Raw genomic sequence first — 19,814 nt, 5'->3', positions numbered from 1 at the left:
TGTTAAAATGATTTGAAACCTCAGAATTTACACAGTGCCAGAATCACCGTGAAATGATTTTATTATATTTATCTGCAGCAAAATGCATTGATTAATGTCACGTCTGTGGCTTCTAGTCTGCACCCCCTATAATCCCCGTGTCCGTCCCTAGTCCCATTTATTAGCGTCACCTGTCAAGCATTCCTTAATGTTTTTGTCTGTTTAAACCTAACGGTGTCTGTCGATCTCGATCAGCACTTGCACAGTAGATGTTTTCTGCCGTGGAGAGGATCATTTTCAAAGCACCTTTATGACACAAACGGAATCCTCATTCAGAAAGTCTAAAAGGTGCATTTGAAGTTTCTACAAAAGCATTTCTGTTTTACTTTATTTATGCTCCATTTGAGAATGAATCTTGCGTCTGTGTAACCACAAAGACAATACTTCAGGACACGTTACTTCAATACTTCAGGAAAGAGCGCGGAAAGCTGAATTTATACACAGAGAAATGAACTGGCTATCACGTCACTCAGAACCAGTACGAACAAAAATACCGAATACATTGAGCTCTTACAATAAGTACATTAAAAATAATTAACAATTTGGCGTTGAACTGGAGAGGAGAAATCGATGCATTATGGGTCAGTCAACTACTGGTGCCCTGTAGCATACCATAGCAAATAAAAACAGGTACTGATGTTAATTGTTATCCGAAACCTGATCTCATTATATTCAGTATAATCTCTTTCCCTTTTCAGGGCATTATAATGAATTTTTATTGGCATACCATATCTTTGTGCTCATATAAAGATTAGAGATTAATAGCTACATTCTGAAATTTAGTGGTCAATACCAGTGTTGGAATAGATTTAACCCCGTGAAATCAAAGACGTTAAGTATCCCACAAACTTTTTCCCTTTAACATGATATTATTCATTCATTCATTCATTCATTCATTCATTCATTCATTCATTCATTCATTCATTCATTCATTTGTTTAAATAAACCAAAAGAAACATTTTGTGCTGTATTGATGGGACTTTATTCAGACATATTTATGTCAGCATAGAACTGCATCATTGGATACTCCGCTCCTATGGGCGGTTTAGCGGTACTTCTCGGACAGAGCCCAGGCCACGTTCTGGAAGAACTTGTCAACAGCCATGTGAACCTCAGGAGTGAAATCCGCAGGGAAGAACAAGGCCAAGACCACTATGAGGTTGTGCGCAAGAATCTGAAATGAAAACGAAAGCAGATGTTTTAAACTACAGCGGTGACTTTTTATAATCTGCACTATAAAGCCTTTAAGTATATTTAAGGATGGATATTGTCGCCTTAAAGTTTACGAATATTACCTCTATTATTAATTATAATACGCGAAAAATACATTTCACAGTAGCGTGTGTTTTAGAGTACCTTGAAGTTAGCAGGGTCCACCCGCAGCTTGAAAGCGTGCAGTTCACTGAGCGAGGCCAAACCGCCAGTAAGGTCATCAATGTGGCCAACCGCCTCAGCGATTCCGCCCATGATAGTTCTTCCGTGCTTCTTCACAGCAGCGGATCCGGGGCTCAGGTCGGACCAACTGGCGAAGTAAGTCTTTGTCTGGGGGTATACGGTGAGCATTCTGATGGAAACAGCACAGATTAGAAATAGTTACATCATACAAACGACGGCCTACAGATATACTTCTAGAAAATACATTCAAATCAATTATATAACCAGCGCACACGAATTGGCAAAAATAAAAAGCGTTTAATTTTCGAAATAATCTCAAATAAACCGAACATACCACCCTAACTGGTAGTTGTGCAGTGTATTTTAAACTTAGACTTTATATTTTTAGTTTTCCGTGTCGACGTGAATGCGCAGAGTACAGTTACCTGCCAAAAGCTTCAGCCCCGATGTCATCGGCCTTGGAGGACGCTTTGCCCCAGAAGGCCTTGACGATAGACTTGTCCTTAGCAGTGAGACTCATCTTTATTTCGTCGTCTTCTTCCCAACTGACACTCTGGATCTATTTAGGAAAGCTCGTGATAAGACGAAGACTCTGTCCCATTTTATATACAACTAGAATCGGACACACCCAATCATCCTATCCAAACCACACCTCTGACGCACGTTACTGCTGGTCTCCACCCAGCCTAATCAAAACCGTGCCAGTGTCTAGTCTGGCAACATTTAGATAACGAATAAGAATATTTTCCTCTAATTGATAGATTCTGTATCAGTTATATTTCCATGAAATAAGCAAATACATCTACTTTTTTTTGGAAAGCATGCTGTGACTCCGCACGCTGTAGAACCTATTTTTCCAACCTCAGTACAAACCAAAACAAACGCGTAAAAGGTGACCTGGTTTTGACCAAAAGTGTGTTACGTGGATGATTTTAATTTACATAACGTAAATACAGCAGTATTTGTTTGTATATAACGTAGATATAAATATAATATAAACAAACCAATAAATAAATATAATAAAAACACTCGTTTAGATACATACATACACAAATGTGCACACATCATTTGCCCTTTTTTAAAAGCAAGCAAATGACAAGAGAACACTGGAAAGAAGGCCCAACCGTATCAGTCAGCTTCTGCATTGATGATAATTTATCGGAACATCTCGTGAATGGGTACCTAAAAAGTGATCACTCATTGTATTGTGAGATACAATTATATCAATATCAAACATTAAAGAAACCAGTGAAGGAAAATGTCAAAAATATCGATTTCCACATTCAGAACTTTGAAAGTTCTGTGGGACACAAAGTATCCTGCATACAGGTGTGGCAGTTCTGCTCAATATAATTTATAAAGATTGAAATCTTAATCGTGTTTAAAAATTGTCAAGATTACTACTAAAAACATGCGAATGTTGGCCAGAATCCCATCTGAGCTGTCCAGTCACGTAAGCTTGACGTCCAGCGAGAAATTAACCAATCAAACGGCGCTCTCTGCGAAGGGAGGAGACATTAAAAGTAAATAAATTGCACCCATTTTCTATGTTGGGCAAGAGATTCCTACTGAACGTCTTCAAGAAGGCAACTTAAAAAAAGCTCCTAAAACGTCGCTATGGTTGAGTTGACAGAAGCCCAGCGTGGTGCTATCGTTAACCTGTGGGGACATCTGAGTCCAGATGAAATCGGACCTCAGGCTTTGGCCAGGTAACTGTTTACACACTTGTAACATTTTCTTGTGACTCCTAATTCTTCTTTTAGAATAATCGATTCTCTCGTTTCAGGCTTCTGATTGTATACCCATGGACACAGAGATACTTCGCTTCCTTTGGTAACATATCCAGCGCCGCGGCCATTATGGGGAACCCCAAAGTGGCGGCGCACGGTAAAGTCGTCGTGGGTGCTCTGGACAAAGGCGTGAAGAACCTGAACAACATCAAGGGTACCTACGCTGCGCTGAGCACTATCCACTCTGAAAAACTCCACGTGGATCCCGACAACTTCAGGGTAGGTTTCAGTGGTTTGGCTTTTTAAACAAACTACATTTACTTCAGGACTGGATATCAACGATGATTGCTCATTCTCACCTGTGTTCTAATGACCGTCTTCTTCCCCTGGCAGCTTCTTGCCGAGTGCTTCACCGTATGTGTGGCCATGAAGCTGGGACCCTCCGGCTTCAACGCTGAAACGCAGCACGCTTTGGCCAAGTTCTTGGCTGAAGTTGTGTCTGCTCTCGGCAAACAGTATCATTAGGCTAATTAAGGAAAACGGCTCCATGTAAGAACACCTTCGTGCACCAAGCTGTTGACCAAATGATAACTCTTGCTAACGAATAAACGATTTAAACACATTACTGGGTTTGCTGTTTATTTCGCCGAAATGGCCAACTACTTTTAAATGACTACAATTATATGCAAGACATGAGATCTATTTATTTCAACTGTACTCCACACAGCAGTCTAAATCATTTGTTCGTTTTTGCTCTATATGCTGGGTGTATTGCATTTTCATTTAATAAAAAGCATTACATTTAAAACTATGAATTGAACCGATTTAATTGGCGTAAAAAGCTGCGCATTTCAATTTGGTTGGAGGTGACCGGGTTTAAAACGGAATAAGCACAGAATATCTGAAACATACAGTATAATTGCTATTTCATAATGTGAAGAACAATTTGAAAAAATAACTAAGAATTTCAGAAAGTGAACCAAAATGAGCTCGCGCTCGTTATCTCTGTTCACACCTGGCTTTAACGGAGCCTACGTCGCTACTAACACATCGGACGCGCAATGTAATTCAGTCACTCAAAACACTTTTGGAAGTGGTCTAGGACGCATCAGGCCACATTACGTCTGTATTGTGATCGATGATGCATTTCGACAGCCGCCCATATCATCCGCGCACTAGCCGGAAAATACATAATTGCGCGCATGTTTGGGGATCACTCTGCATGTAGGTAAGCAAGCTAGGCTAACGGATAAAAGTATAACTCAGTGCAAGCGATTCGCGGGACACGATAGCTAAATGTGCCCGGCACTTCCTTAAACGAAAATTATGTTAGAAATGCGATCACAAGTAATCATTCGCCATGCATTCAAAATGTCAAGTGTAACGGTTATACCTTTGTGACTGGAACACTCAAAACGTATGTTAATGCCAGATGTGGACAGCCCCTCTCCCCCCACATGCTGAATATATCTGGATCTTCTCCTCAACTTTTTGCCCCTTCCATTTGATTTCATATCTGAATCCTTTGTTGGTATTTTTCTCTGTCAATGACGTGTACACATGCAAAATTGAACTTTAAGCACCATATTTACTTATTTACTATATTTGTAGTGTAGCTATATGTTGTAGTAAACATCACGTGAGAAAACGATGTGTGACGGTTGAGGGGCATTGTGAGAGGAGTGAATTTTGAATGATATGGAGGATATGCAGCGTTTCTGAATAAATACAACGGTTGAACTAGAATGTACTGGCTTCTTTGTTATGATACAGTGACTACAGCAATATGTATGCACTATATTTACTTATTAAAACTGATACTAATACAGCTGATATTTTGCATAGGTGCTTCTGCTGAATTGATCTGAGAAGCATGCACAATTGCAGTAATACATTGACAACAACCCAGCCAACTAATAAGAGGTGTGTGTTGTCAGTGAAAATTTTAACTATCTCAGCAACACAGACTTTGATATCGTTTCTGCGTTTCTGCATAATTTCTGTGAATTTGTATGTTCAATTTTGCTCCACAGATGCTGGACTTAGCAAATTTGTGCAAATGCTTGTGCAAGACAGAAAGAGAGATTAGAAGAGATATTTAAAAACTTGTCCATCAAGTGTAGACCCTCAGGAGAGATTTGGTCAGGCACGACACTGAGGTGACATCATATACTGTAATCAGGCTTCACTACAGAACCATGGCACATTTGAATCAAGCAGAGGCCATCTTTATAGATCCAGAAGAACATCTAAAGATGATTGTTTCATTGACATTGACTCTACAGCATTAAATTCAAATTCCTGTGCCTGAAAAAAACCCAAAACCTTATCAGATAGACAGCACATCCTTATTACAGTGGTCACTGTGCAGGCTAACATGGCAAGCATATATATGTGCTTACAGAGAACTACCTGAATGGTTGTTGCATTCAGGGCTCCTCGGGTGGGATATTGTGACCTCTCATCTTTGTGTTCTTATTTGGTCCTGCAAGGTAGCTTACTCTTAAAACTGCATTCTATGTAATGCAGATTACCTGCTTGAGGGGAGACATGACAAATAATCATAGAGATTGTTTCTGTTGAACAACCTATGGAGAACCAGCTGACCACTAGGAGTGGAAGATTGTTAAGAAATCTGATAGGTTTAAGGACATGATATAATAAAAAACAAGGTCTTTGACATAGTGAAGAAAAGTCCTTTTAATTGAATGTGAAATTGTTTTTAAATTTAGTCACATTTTAAAGAACTTATATAAGTTCTTCCAAAATGAATATTTTAGCTAGCAGAAGATTGTGTTAAAAGAAAATGCATTTATTTTTGTGTAGATGTAAATTAAGAAAATAAAATATAGAAAGTTATATGGTGAAGTTATATGGTGTAGTTCTCATGAGATCAGGAAATCCACATGAGACCAGAGCGGCGTGGGGCATATAGTTACGGATGGATGTTCCCTTCACTGTCTTCCAGTACCTGCACACAGGAGATTTAAAACACTGATACTCACTTAGAATGGCAAGAATGGACATGCCCCTTTCTAAATGATGACAATAGTCAAACCTCGATCCACACCTCTAGTATGTTGAGCCTCGAGTAAGACTCTTCTCTGTCCTGGTTCTCAGATGGTGGAACCACTGGCTGTCTGCACAGCAGATTCCCTTGCTGTCTTCAAACACAGACTAAATACTCATCTATTTTTACAGTATTAAATGACCACTAATTCTGCTAATTATTAAAACATGTTAATGTCTTGAAGTGTCTTGAATTGCACTACTGTGTATCCGTGCTTATATGTTTGGCATTGCACTTATCAGCACTGACTCCTGTATCTAATGTTATCTTTGTTCAGTTGTATTTGGACTCCAACCTATTTGTATTTTCTGATACATTCTCTTATGACATAACACTTTTGTAAGTTGCTCTGAGTGTCTGTTAAATGCCATAAAGGTAAATGCAAATGTAAAAAAAAAGAAAAAAAGAAAAAAGTGTGTTTTTGAAGAAATGTGAGATACTATGTAAATATTGTTAGTTTACCAAGTCTATGCAGTGTGTATATGGCATCTAAGATGCAAAAACTGCCCATTTTGAAATCACTGTTTTCTACTGTCGAGAATACTCTCATTTACATATCTCCGCCTATTCGATCTACAGAAGTTTAGCCCCGCCTTTGGATTCTCAGGAGCGTTTTAGTGCCTGATGCTTTTTAACTGAGACGCAATACAGGCGGCCATGCATATCAGACCGCATTTATCATATTTCAGTATTAAAGGCGAAGTAACAGAAAGGGGTTGTTTAAGCGATAAACATATATTCTTGAAACTCCTCATGTATAAAACATAATCTGACTATTTTTTTGGAAGATTTTGGTTATTTTTCCCCTCAAAAGAAACAGGCAAATTTACTTAACAATTAATTCCACATTTTCGAACTTCCTAACAAAGAAATTAATTCGAGCATTAGGGCTTCCTGTCCGCTGGCTCGCTCCGTGCGCATTGACTTTCTATCTCTTTTTCGTACACGGGATTTTTTCAATGTTTATACGATTTTTTGTTGTTCGTGGACATGGTATTTGTTTCATATGAGTTTATACATCTGAAGTAAAAGTTGGTGAAAGTATCTTTTGCGTGTTTGTTGACGATACATCTGAGATTACTGAGGTTCAAGCACCCAGTCACTGACGCCAAGCTGTTGTCGTGTTATGTCCTAAAAATCGATGGAAAAACCTTGTTTTCATTTTGGTGATAACGTTGCGGAAGTGAAGAAATCGGATAAAGATCTTCTTTTAAAATTACGCCCCAGCGTGCAGCACTCACTCACCCAAGTGCTGTGCAGTTCATCTTGGATGTAAAACTCCTATATTGGGCAAAATTTTAAAGCAGACGCATCCATTATCTCCCATCACAGAAGACTTTTTAAATCAGAATATTCCGACAAAGCGCCATAGGTCCAGTATAATAATTCTGTCATGTATTGTGTATTTCCAAAATCAAAATCAGATTCACATTATTATTAAGATGTCATACATAGCCTATAAGAATTTTTCCTGGTGAGCGCACATGTATAACATAAAAAACGACGAAACATATTAAAAGGACCCGAAAGGTACCTTACTACATTAATGGATTTTGCAATACACTCAAGAAAAAGCAAGACGGACGCATATGCGGAGGAGAGAGAGATTTATTATGGGCAAATCCAAAATCAGAGTCGTTAGGGCAGTCCAGGGTCATAGAGCCTACACGGAGCGTACGAGGATACAGAGGATATAACAGAGGCTAGGATAACAAACGAAGGCTTTGAAACAAAAACGGGCTTTCAGACTTCTACCAAACATATAAACGCAAGCATTCAAATAAACAATGAACAGACAAGACACAGGACCCACGACAGGGTTTAAATACATGAACTTAACAAGGTAGAAACGAGGGACAGGCGTGAGCAATCAAACGATGGGCGAAGAAAACGAATCTATGCCATGGAACTAAAAATACGCAAGACAGAGAGAACATGGAAGACGGAAGCTGGGAAGGACTATTCGTGACAATAGGCTTATAAAAGAGCCGATGTGAAGTGAAGTATTTGAATATGTGTGGATCTGAGGAAGTATCAGTAATAAAATATTATTTACAAATATTATAAAATAATAATATTATAATTATTATTATAATATTGCAGCTATACAGAATTCTTGGTAATTTCGGAATCATATACGTCTACCGCTCTGTACGTCACCTAGTTTGGTATCTTGTTAAAATGATTTGAAACCTCAGAATTTACACAGTGCCAGAATCACCGTGAAATTATTTTATTATATTTATCTGCAGCAAAAATGCATTGATTAATGTCACGTCTGTGGCTTCTAGTCCGCACCCCCTATAATCCCCGTGTCCGTCCCTAGTCCCATTTATTAGCGTCACCTGTCAAGCATTCCTTAATGTTTTTTTCTGTTTAAATCTAACGGTGACTGTCGATCATTGCGAAGTCTCGTTCCGCATTTGCACAGTTAGACGTTTTCTGGCGTTGATAGGACCATTTTCAAAGCACCTTTATGACACAAACGGAGTCCTCATCCAGCAAGTTTAAAGATTTTACAAACGCATTTCTGTTTTACTTTATGTCAGCTCCATTTGACAGTTAATCTTGCGTCTGTGTAACCACAAAGACAATACTTCAGGACACCTTGCTTCAATACTTCAGGAAAGACCGTGGACGAACAAAAATACCCAATACGTCGAACTCTTACAGGAAGTACATTAAAATAATTAACAGTTTGGCGTTGAACTGCAGAGGAGAAATCGATGCGTTATGTGTCAGTGACCTATTGGTGCCCTGAGCATACCTTTTCGTTGCTTCCAGAAGTCGGCAAATAATGTCAGGTATTCAATTGTTATCTGAAACCTGATCTCATTTATTATATTCAGTATAATCTCTTTCCCTTTTCAGGGCATTATAATGAATTTTTATTTGCATACCATATGTTTGCGCTCATATAAAGATTAGAGATTAAATAAGTACTCATGGAAAAAGTGTGACTAAACCTAGTACTTACTTAAAAATGGTACATTCTGCTACATTCAGAAATTTAGTGGTCAATACCAATGTTGGAATAGATTTAACCCCGTGAAATCAAAGACGTTAAGTATCCCACAAACTTTTTCCCTTTAAGATGATATTTTTCATTCATTCATTTGTTTAAATAAACCAAAAGAAACATTTGTGCTGTATTAATGGGACTTTATTCAGACATATTTATGTCAGCATAGAACTGCATCATTGGATACTCCGCTCCTATGGGCGGTTTAGCGGTACTTCTCGGACAGAGCCCAGGCCACGTTCTGGAAGAACTTGTCAACAGCCATGTGAACCTCAGGAGTGAAATCCGCAGGGAAGAACAAGGCCAAGACCACTATGAGGTTGTGCGCAAGAATCTGAAATGAAAACGAAAGCAGATGTTTTAAACTACAGCGGTGACTTTTTATAATCTGCACTATAAAGCCTTTAAGTATATTTAAGGATGGATATTGTCGCCTTAAAGTTTACGAATATTACCTCTATTATTAATTATAATACGCGAAAAATACATTTCACAGTAGCGTGTGTTTTAGAGTACCTTGAAGTTAGCAGGGTCCACCCGCAGCTTGAAAGCGTGCAGTTCACTGAGCGAGGCCAAACCGCCAGTAAGGTCATCAATGTGGCCAACCGCCTCAGCGATTCCGCCCATGATAGTTCTTCCGTGCTTCTTCACAGCAGCGGATCCGGGGCTCAGGTCGGACCAACTGGCGAAGTAAGTCTTTGTCTGGGGGTATACGGTGAGCATTCTGATGGAAACAGCACAGATTAGAAATAGTTACATCATACAAACGACGGCCTACAGATATACTTCTAGAAAATACATTCAAATCAATTATATAACCAGCGCACACGAATTGGCAAAAATAAAAAGCGTTTAATTTTCGAAATAATCTCAAATAAACCGAACATACCACCCTAACTGGTAGTCGTGCAGTGTGTTTTAAACTTAGACTTTATATTTTTAGTTTTCCGTGTCGACGTGAATGCGCAGAGTACAAGTTACCTGCCAAAAGCTTCAGCCCCGATGTCATCGGCCTTGGAGGACGCTTTGCCCCAGAAGGCCTTGACGATAGACTTGTCCTTAGCAGTGAGACTCATCTTTATTTCGTCGTCTTCTTCTCAACTGACACTCTGGATCTATTTAGGAAAGCTCGTGATAAGACGAAGACTCTGTCCCATTTTATATACAACTAGAATCGGACACACCCAATCATCCTATCCAAACCACACCTCTGACGCACGTTACTGCTGGTCTCCACCCAGCCTAATCAAAACCGTGCCAGTGTCTAGTCTGGCAACATTTAGATAACGAATAAGAATATTTTCCTCTAATTGATAGATTCTGTATCAGTTATATTTCCATGAAATAAGCAAATACATCTACTTTTTTTTTTTGCAAAGCATGCTGTAACTCCGCACGCTGTAGAACCTATTTTTCCAACCTCAGTATAAGCCAAAACAGAACTTTTAAAATGTTTTAAATCAATTCAAAAAGTACATTTCAGTCTTTATCAACTGTAAGCTGTAATTCAGCTGCTGACACCAAAACTTGTGCAATTACCAGTTTTATGTGGATGTTTTTAATTTACACAACGTAAATACAGCAGTATTTGTTTGTATATAATATAGATATAAATATAATATAAACAAACCAATAAATAAATATAATAAAAACACTCGTTTAGATACATACATACACAAATGTGCACACATCATTTGCCCTTTTTTAAAAGCAAGCAAATGACAAGAGAACACTGGAAAGAAGGCCCAACCATATCAGTCAGCTTCTGCATTGATGATAATTTATCGGAACATCTCGTGAATGGGTACCTAAAAAGTGATCACTCATTGTATTTGTGAGATACAATTATATCAATATCAAACATTAAAGAAACCAGTGAAGGAAAATGTCAAAAAATATCGATTTCCACATTCAGAACTTTGAAAGTTCTGTGGGACACAAAGTATCCTGCATACAGGTGTGGCAATTCTGCTCAATATAATTTATAAAGATTGAAATCTTAATCGTGTTTAAAAATTGTCAAGATTACTACTAAAAACATGCGAATGTTGGCCAGAATCCCATCTGAGCTGTCCAGTCACGTAAGCTTGACGTCTAGCGAGAAATTAACCAATCAAACGGCGCTCTCTCCGAAGGGAGGAGACATTAAAAGTAAATAAATTGCACCCATTTTCTGTGTTGGGCAGGAGATTCCTACTGAACGTCTTCAAGAAGGCAACTTAAAAAAAGCTCCTGAAACGTCGCTATGGTTGAGTTGACAGAAGCCCAGCGTGGTGCTATCGTTAACCTGTGGGGACATCTGAGTCCAGATGAAATCGGACCTCAGGCTTTGGCCAGGTAACTGTTTACACACTTGTAACATTTTCTTGTGACTCCTAATTCTTCTTTTAGAATAATCGATTCTCTCGTTTCAGGCTTCTGATTGTATACCCATGGACACAGAGATACTTCGCTTCCTTTGGTAACATATCCAGCGCCGCGGCCATTATGGGGAACCCCAAAGTGGCGGCGCACGGTAAAGTCGTCGTGGGTGCTCTGGACAAAGGCGTGAAGAACCTGAACAACATCAAGGGTACCTACGCTGCGCTGAGCACTATCCACTCTGAAAAACTCCACGTGGATCCCGACAACTTCAGGGTAGGTTTCAGTGGTTTGGCTTTTTAAACAAACTACATTTACTTCAGGACTGGATATCAACGATGATTGCTCATTCTCACCTGTGTTCTAATGACCGTCTTCTTCCCCTGGCAGCTTCTTGCCGAGTGCTTCACCGTATGTGTGGCCATGAAGCTGGGACCCTCCGGCTTCAACGCTGAAACGCAGCACGCTTTGGCCAAGTTCTTGGCTGAAGTTGTGTCTGCTCTCGGCAAACAGTATCATTAGGCTAATTAAGGAAAACGGCTCCATGTAAGAACACCTTCGTGCACCAAGCTGTTGACCAAATGATAACTCTTGCTAACGAATAAACGATTTAAACACATTACTGGGTTTGCTGTTTATTTCGCCGAAATGGCCAACTACTTTTAAATGACTACAATTATATGCAAGACATGAGATCTATTTATTTCAACTGTACTCCACACAGCAGTCTAAATCATTTGTTCGTTTTTGCTCTATATGCTGGGTGTATTGCATTTTCATTTAATAAAAAGCATTACATTTAAAACTATGAATTGAACCGATTTAATTGGCGTAAAAAGCTGCGCATTTCAATTTGGTTGGAGGTGACCGGGTTTAAAACGGAATAAGCACAGAATATCTGAAACATACAGTATAATTGCTATTTCATAATGTGAAGAACAATTTGAAAAAATAACTAAGAATTTCAGAAAGTGAACCAAAATGAGCTCGCGCTCGTTATCTCTGTTCACACCTGGCTTTAACGGAGCCTACGTCGCTACTAACACATCGGACGCGCAATGTAATTCAGTCACTCAAAACACTTTTGGAAGTGGTCTAGGACGCATCAGGCCACATTACGTCTGTATTGTGATCGATGATGCATTTCGACAGCCGCCCATATCATCCGCGCACTAGCCGGAAAATACATAATTGCGCGCATGTTTGGGGATCACTCTGCATGTAGGTAAGCAAGCTAGGCTAACGGATAAAAGTATAACTCAGTGCAAGCGATTCGCGGGACACGATAGCTAAATGTGCCCGGCACTTCCTTAAACGAAAATTATGTTAGAAATGCGATCACAAGTAATCATTCGCCATGCATTCAAAATGTCAAGTGTAACGGTTATACCTTTGTGACTGGAACACTCAAAACGTATGTTAATGCCAGATGTGGACAGCCCCTCTCCCCCCACATGCTGAATATATCTGGATCTTCTCCTCAACTTTTTGCCCCTTCCATTTGATTTCATATCTGAATCCTTTGTTGGTATTTTTCTCTGTCAATGACGTGTACACATGCAAAATTGAACTTTAAGCACCATATTTACTTATTTACTATATTTGTAGTGTAGCTATATGTTGTAGTAAACATCACGTGAGAAAACGATGTGTGACGGTTGAGGGGCATTGTGAGAGGAGTGAATTTTGAATGATATGGAGGATATGCAGCGTTTCTGAATAAATACAACGGTTGAACTAGAATGTACTGGCTTCTTTGTTATGATACAGTGACTACAGCAATATGTATGCACTATATTTACTTATTAAAACTGATACTAATACAGCTGATATTTTGCATAGGTGCTTCTGCTGAATTGATCTGAGAAGCATGCACAATTGCAGTAATACATTGACAACAACCCAGCCAACTAATAAGAGGTGTGTGTTGTCAGTGAAAATTTTAACTATCTCAGCAACACAGACTTTGATATCGTTTCTGCGTTTCTGCATAATTTCTGTGAATTTGTATGTTCAATTTTGCTCCACAGATGCTGGACTTAGCAAATTTGTGCAAATGCTTGTGCAAGACAGAAAGAGAGATTAGAAGAGATATTTAAAAACTTGTCCATCAAGTGTAGACCCTCAGGAGAGATTTGGTCAGGCACGACACTGAGGTGACATCATATACTGTAATCAGGCTTCACTACAGAACCATGGCACATTTGAATCAAGCAGAGGCCATCTTTATAGATCCAGAAGAACATCTAAAGATGATTGTTTCATTGACATTGACTCTACAGCATTAAATTCAAATTCCTGTGCCTGAAAAAAACCCAAAACCTTATCAGATAGACAGCACATCCTTATTACAGTGGTCACTGTGCAGGCTAACATGGCAAGCATATATATGTGCTTACAGAGAACTACCTGAATGGTTGTTGCATTCAGGGCTCCTCGGGTGGGATATTGTGACCTCTCATCTTTGTGTTCTTATTTGGTCCTGCAAGGTAGCTTACTCTTAAAACTGCATTCTATGTAATGCAGATTACCTGCTTGAGGGGAGACATGACAAATAATCATAGAGATTGTTTCTGTTGAACAACCTATGGAGAACCAGCTGACCACTAGGAGTGGAAGATTGTTAAGAAATCTGATAGGTTTAAGGACATGATATAATAAAAAACAAGGTCTTTGACATAGTGAAGAAAAGTCCTTTTAATTGAATGTGAAATTGTTTTTAAATTTAGTCACATTTTAAAGAACTTATATAAGTTCTTCCAAAATGAATATTTTAGCTAGCAGAAGATTGTGTTAAAAGAAAATGCATTTATTTTTGTGTAGATGTAAATTAAGAAAATAAAATATAGAAAGTTATATGGTGAAGTTATATGGTGTAGTTCTCATGAGATCAGGAAATCCACATGAGACCAGAGCGGCGTGGGGCATATAGTTACGGATGGATGTTCCCTTCACTGTCTTCCAGTACCTGCACACAGGAGATTTAAAACACTGATACTCACTTAGAATGGCAAGAATGGACATGCCCCTTTCTAAATGATGACAATAGTCAAACCTCGATCCACACCTCTAGTATGTTGAGCCTCGAGTAAGACTCTTCTCTGTCCTGGTTCTCAGATGGTGGAACCACTGGCTGTCTGCACAGCAGATTCCCTTGCTGTCTTCAAACACAGACTAAATACTCATCTATTTTTACAGTATTAAATGACCACTAATTCTGCTAATTATTAAAACATGTTAATGTCTTGAAGTGTCTTGAATTGCACTACTGTGTATCCGTGCTTATATGTTTGGCATTGCACTTATCAGCACTGACTCCTGTATCTAATGTTATCTTTGTTCAGTTGTATTTGGACTCCAACCTATTTGTATTTTCTGATACATTCTCTTATGACATAACACTTTTGTAAGTTGCTCTGAGTGTCTGTTAAATGCCATAAAGGTAAATGCAAATGTAAAAAAAAAGAAAAAAAGAAAAAAGTGTGTTTTTGAAGAAATGTGAGATACTATGTAAATATTGTTAGTTTACCAAGTCTATGCAGTGTGTATATGGCATCTAAGATGCAAAAACTGCCCATTTTGAAATCACTGTTTTCTACTGTCGAGAATACTCTCATTTACATATCTCCGCCTATTCGATCTACAGAAGTTTAGCCCCGCCTTTGGATTCTCAGGAGCGTTTTAGTGCCTGATGCTTTTTAACTGAGACGCAATACAGGCGGCCATGCATATCAGACCGCATTTATCATATTTCAGTATTAAAGGCGAAGTAACAGAAAGGGGTTGTTTAAGCGATAAACATATATTCTTGAAACTCCTCATGTATAAAACATAATCTGACTATTTTTTTGGAAGATTTTGGTTATTTTTCCCCTCAAAAGAAACAGGCAAATTTACTTAACAATTAATTCCACATTTTCGAACTTCCTAACAAAGAAATTAATTCGAGCATTAGGGCTTCCTGTCCGCTGGCTCGCTCCGTGCGCATTGACTTTCTATCTCTTTTTCGTACACGGGATTTTTTCAATGTTTATACGATTTTTTGTTGTTCGTGGACATGGTATTTGTTTCATATGAGTTTATACATCTGAAGTAAAAGTTGGTGAAAGTATCTTTTGCGTGTTTGTTGACGATACATCTGAGATTACTGAGGTTCAAGCACCCAGTCACTGACGCCAAGCTGTTGTCGTGTTATGTCCTAAAAATCGATGGAAAAACCTTGTTTTCATTTTGGTGATAACGTTGCGGAAGTGAAGAAATCGGATAAAGATCTTCTTTTAAAATTACGCCCCAGCGTGCAGCACTCACTCACCCAAGTGCTGTGCAGTTCATCTTGGATGTAAAACTCCTATATTGGGCAAAATTTTAAAGCAGACGCATCCATTATCTCCCATCACAGAAGACTTTTTAAATCAGAATATTCCGACAAAGCGCCATAGGTCCAGTATAATAATTCTGTCATGTATTGTGTATTTCCAAAATCAAAATCAGATTCACATTATTATTAAGATGTCATACATAGCCTATAAGAATTTTTCCTGGTGAGCGCACATGTATAACATAAAAAACGACGAAACATATTAAAAGGACCCGAAAGGTACCTTACTACATTAATGGATTTTGCAATACACTCAAGAAAAAGCAAGACGGACGCATATGCGGAGGAGAGAGAGATTTATTATGGGCAAATCCAAAATCAGAGTCGTTAGGGCAGTCCAGGGTCATAGAGCCTACACGGAGCGTACGAGGATACAGAGGATATAACAGAGGCTAGGATAACAAACGAAGGCTTTGAAACAAAAACGGGCTTTCAGACTTCTACCAAACATATAAACGCAAGCATTCAAATAAACAATGAACAGACAAGACACAGGACCCACGACAGGGTTTAAATACATGAACTTAACAAGGTAGAAACGAGGGACAGGCGTGAGCAATCAAACGATGGGCGAAGAAAACGAATCTATGCCATGGAACTAAAAATACGCAAGACAGAGAGAACATGGAAGACGGAAGCTGGGAAGGACTATTCGTGACAATAGGCTTATAAAAGAGCCGATGTGAAGTGAAGTATTTGAATATGTGTGGATCTGAGGAAGTATCAGTAATAAAATATTATTTACAAATATTATAAAATAATAATATTATAATTATTATTATAATATTGCAGCTATACAGAATTCTTGGTAATTTCGGAATCATATACGTCTACCGCTCTGTACGTCACCTAGTTTGGTATCTTGTTAAAATGATTTGAAACCTCAGAATTTACACAGTGCCAGAATCACCGTGAAATTATTTTATTATATTTATCTGCAGCAAAAATGCATTGATTAATGTCACGTCTGTGGCTTCTAGTCCGCACCCCCTATAATCCCCGTGTCCGTCCCTAGTCCCATTTATTAGCGTCACCTGTCAAGCATTCCTTAATGTTTTTTTCTGTTTAAATCTAACGGTGACTGTCGATCATTGCGAAGTCTCGTTCCGCATTTGCACAGTTAGACGTTTTCTGGCGTTGATAGGACCATTTTCAAAGCACCTTTATGACACAAACGGAGTCCTCATCCAGCAAGTTTAAAGATTTTACAAACGCATTTCTGTTTTACTTTATGTCAGCTCCATTTGACAGTTAATCTTGCGTCTGTGTAACCACAAAGACAATACTTCAGGACACCTTGCTTCAATACTTCAGGAAAGACCGTGGACGAACAAAAATACCCAATACGTCGAACTCTTACAGGAAGTACATTAAAATAATTAACAGTTTGGCGTTGAACTGCAGAGGAGAAATCGATGCGTTATGTGTCAGTGACCTATTGGTGCCCTGAGCATACCTTTTCGTTGCTTCCAGAAGTCGGCAAATAATGTCAGGTATTCAATTGTTATCTGAAACCTGATCTCATTTATTATATTCAGTATAATCTCTTTCCCTTTTCAGGGCATTATAATGAATTTTTATTTGCATACCATATGTTTGCGCTCATATAAAGATTAGAGATTAAATAAGTACTCATGGAAAAAGTGTGACTAAACCTAGTACTTACTTAAAAATGGTACATTCTGCTACATTCAGAAATTTAGTGGTCAATACCAATGTTGGAATAGATTTAACCCCGTGAAATCAAAGACGTTAAGTATCCCACAAACTTTTTCCCTTTAAGATGATATTTTTCATTCATTCATTTGTTTAAATAAACCAAAAGAAACATTTGTGCTGTATTAATGGGACTTTATTCAGACATATTTATGTCAGCATAGAACTGCATCATTGGATACTCCGCTCCTATGGGCGGTTTAGCGGTACTTCTCGGACAGAGCCCAGGCCACGTTCTGGAAGAACTTGTCAACAGCCATGTGAACCTCAGGAGTGAAATCCGCAGGGAAGAACAAGGCCAAGACCACTATGAGGTTGTGCGCAAGAATCTGAAATGAAAACGAAAGCAGATGTTTTAAACTACAGCGGTGACTTTTTATAATCTGCACTATAAAGCCTTTAAGTATATTTAAGGATGGATATTGTCGCCTTAAAGTTTACGAATATTACCTCTATTATTAATTATAATACGCGAAAAATACATTTCACAGTAGCGTGTGTTTTAGAGTACCTTGAAGTTAGCAGGGTCCACCCGCAGCTTGAAAGCGTGCAGTTCACTGAGCGAGGCCAAACCGCCAGTAAGGTCATCAATGTGGCCAACCGCCTCAGCGATTCCGCCCATGATAGTTCTTCCGTGCTTCTTCACAGCAGCGGATCCGGGGCTCAGGTCGGACCAACTGGCGAAGTAAGTCTTTGTCTGGGGGTATACGGTGAGCATTCTGATGGAAACAGCACAGATTAGAAATAGTTACATCATACAAACGACGGCCTACAGATATACTTCTAGAAAATACATTCAAATCAATTATATAACCAGCGCACACGAATTGGCAAAAATAAAAAGCGTTTAATTTTCGAAATAATCTCAAATAAACCGAACATACCACCCTAACTGGTAGTCGTGCAGTGTGTTTTAAACTTAGACTTTATATTTTTAGTTTTCCGTGTCGACGTGAATGCGCAGAGTACAAGTTACCTGCCAAAAGCTTCAGCCCCGATGTCATCGGCCTTGGAGGACGCTTTGCCCCAGAAGGCCTTGACGATAGACTTGTCCTTAGCAGTGAGACTCATCTTTATTTCGTCGTCTTCTTCTCAACTGACACTCTGGATCTATTTAGGAAAGCTCGTGATAAGACGAAGACTCTGTCCCATTTTATATACAACTAGAATCGGACACACCCAATCATCCTATCCAAACCACACCTCTGACGCACGTTACTGCTGGTCTCCACCCAGCCTAATCAAAACCGTGCCAGTGTCTAGTCTGGCAACATTTAGATAACGAATAAGAATATTTTCCTCTAATTGATAGATTCTGTATCAGTTATATTTCCATGAAATAAGCAAATACATCTACTTTTTTTTTTTGCAAAGCATGCTGTAACTCCGCACGCTGTAGAACCTATTTTTCCAACCTCAGTATAAGCCAAAACAGAACTTTTAAAATGTTTTAAATCAATTCAAAAAGTACATTTCAGTCTTTATCAACTGTAAGCTGTAATTCAGCTGCTGACACCAAAACTTGTGCAATTACCAGTTTTATGTGGATGTTTTTAATTTACACAACGTAAATACAGCAGTATTTGTTTGTATATAATATAGATATAAATATAATATAAACAAACCAATAAATAAATATAATAAAAACACTCGTTTAGATACATACATACACAAATGTGCACACATCATTTGCCCTTTTTTAAAAGCAAGCAAATGACAAGAGAACACTGGAAAGAAGGCCCAACCATATCAGTCAGCTTCTGCATTGATGATAATTTATCGGAACATCTCGTGAATGGGTACCTAAAAAGTGATCACTCATTGTATTTGTGAGATACAATTATATCAATATCAAACATTAAAGAAACCAGTGAAGGAAAATGTCAAAAAATATCGATTTCCACATTCAGAACTTTGAAAGTTCTGTGGGACACAAAGTATCCTGCATACAGGTGTGGCAGTTCTGCTCAATATAATTTATAAAGATTGAAATCTTAATCGTGTTTAAAAATTGTCAAGATTACTACTAAAAACATGCGAATGTTGGCCAGAATCCCATCTGAGCTGTCCAGTCACGTAAGCTTGACGTCTGGCGAGAAATTA

The 19,814-nt window shown here is 38.6% G+C and overlaps 5 protein-coding genes across 5 annotated transcripts; 2 read left to right on the top strand and 3 right to left on the bottom strand.

Moving 5' to 3' along the window:
- Positions 1 to 997: 997 nt before the first annotated feature.
- On the bottom strand, positions 998 to 2,019 carry LOC113575268 (hemoglobin subunit alpha). Its single transcript, XM_027006722.3, has 3 exons — positions 1,860 to 2,019; positions 1,396 to 1,603; positions 998 to 1,213 (listed from the first exon to the last, which is right to left on the bottom strand). The coding sequence occupies exons 1-3, from the start codon at positions 1,952 to 1,954 to the stop codon at positions 1,085 to 1,087; spliced, it is 432 nt and encodes a 143-aa protein (XP_026862523.2). The 5' UTR covers positions 1,955 to 2,019; the 3' UTR covers positions 998 to 1,084.
- Positions 2,020 to 2,983: 964 nt separating this feature from the next.
- On the top strand, positions 2,984 to 3,786 carry LOC118241901 (hemoglobin subunit beta). Its single transcript, XM_035529414.2, has 3 exons — positions 2,984 to 3,143; positions 3,221 to 3,443; positions 3,558 to 3,786. The coding sequence occupies exons 1-3, from the start codon at positions 3,052 to 3,054 to the stop codon at positions 3,687 to 3,689; spliced, it is 447 nt and encodes a 148-aa protein (XP_035385307.1). The 5' UTR covers positions 2,984 to 3,051; the 3' UTR covers positions 3,690 to 3,786.
- A 5,589-nt stretch (positions 3,787 to 9,375) lies between these two features.
- Positions 9,376 to 10,398, bottom strand: LOC118241904 (hemoglobin subunit alpha). Its single transcript, XM_035529417.2, has 3 exons — positions 10,238 to 10,398; positions 9,773 to 9,980; positions 9,376 to 9,590 (listed from the first exon to the last, which is right to left on the bottom strand). Exons 1-3 carry the CDS (start codon positions 10,330 to 10,332, stop codon positions 9,462 to 9,464), a joined length of 432 nt encoding a protein of 143 aa, XP_035385310.1. The 5' UTR covers positions 10,333 to 10,398; the 3' UTR covers positions 9,376 to 9,461.
- A 1,032-nt stretch (positions 10,399 to 11,430) lies between these two features.
- LOC118241902 (hemoglobin subunit beta) lies at positions 11,431 to 12,236 on the top strand. The gene is made up of 3 exons (XM_035529415.2): positions 11,431 to 11,593; positions 11,671 to 11,893; positions 12,008 to 12,236. Exons 1-3 carry the CDS (start codon positions 11,502 to 11,504, stop codon positions 12,137 to 12,139), a joined length of 447 nt encoding a protein of 148 aa, XP_035385308.1. The 5' UTR covers positions 11,431 to 11,501; the 3' UTR covers positions 12,140 to 12,236.
- Positions 12,237 to 17,825: 5,589 nt separating this feature from the next.
- LOC113574417 (hemoglobin subunit alpha) lies at positions 17,826 to 18,848 on the bottom strand. The gene is made up of 3 exons (XM_027005376.3): positions 18,688 to 18,848; positions 18,223 to 18,430; positions 17,826 to 18,040 (listed from the first exon to the last, which is right to left on the bottom strand). Exons 1-3 carry the CDS (start codon positions 18,780 to 18,782, stop codon positions 17,912 to 17,914), a joined length of 432 nt encoding a protein of 143 aa, XP_026861177.2. The 5' UTR covers positions 18,783 to 18,848; the 3' UTR covers positions 17,826 to 17,911.
- Between the last annotated feature and the right edge of the window lie 966 nt (positions 18,849 to 19,814).

The sequence above is a fragment of the Electrophorus electricus genome, chromosome 2 (assembly GCF_041902795.1).
Source record: "Electrophorus electricus isolate QZ-2024a chromosome 2, ASM4190279v1, whole genome shotgun sequence".
Lineage (NCBI taxonomy): Eukaryota > Metazoa > Chordata > Actinopteri > Gymnotiformes > Gymnotidae > Electrophorus > Electrophorus electricus.
The sequence above is the reverse complement of the archived record's forward strand: the minus strand, read 5'-3'. Positions and strand labels throughout refer to the sequence as shown.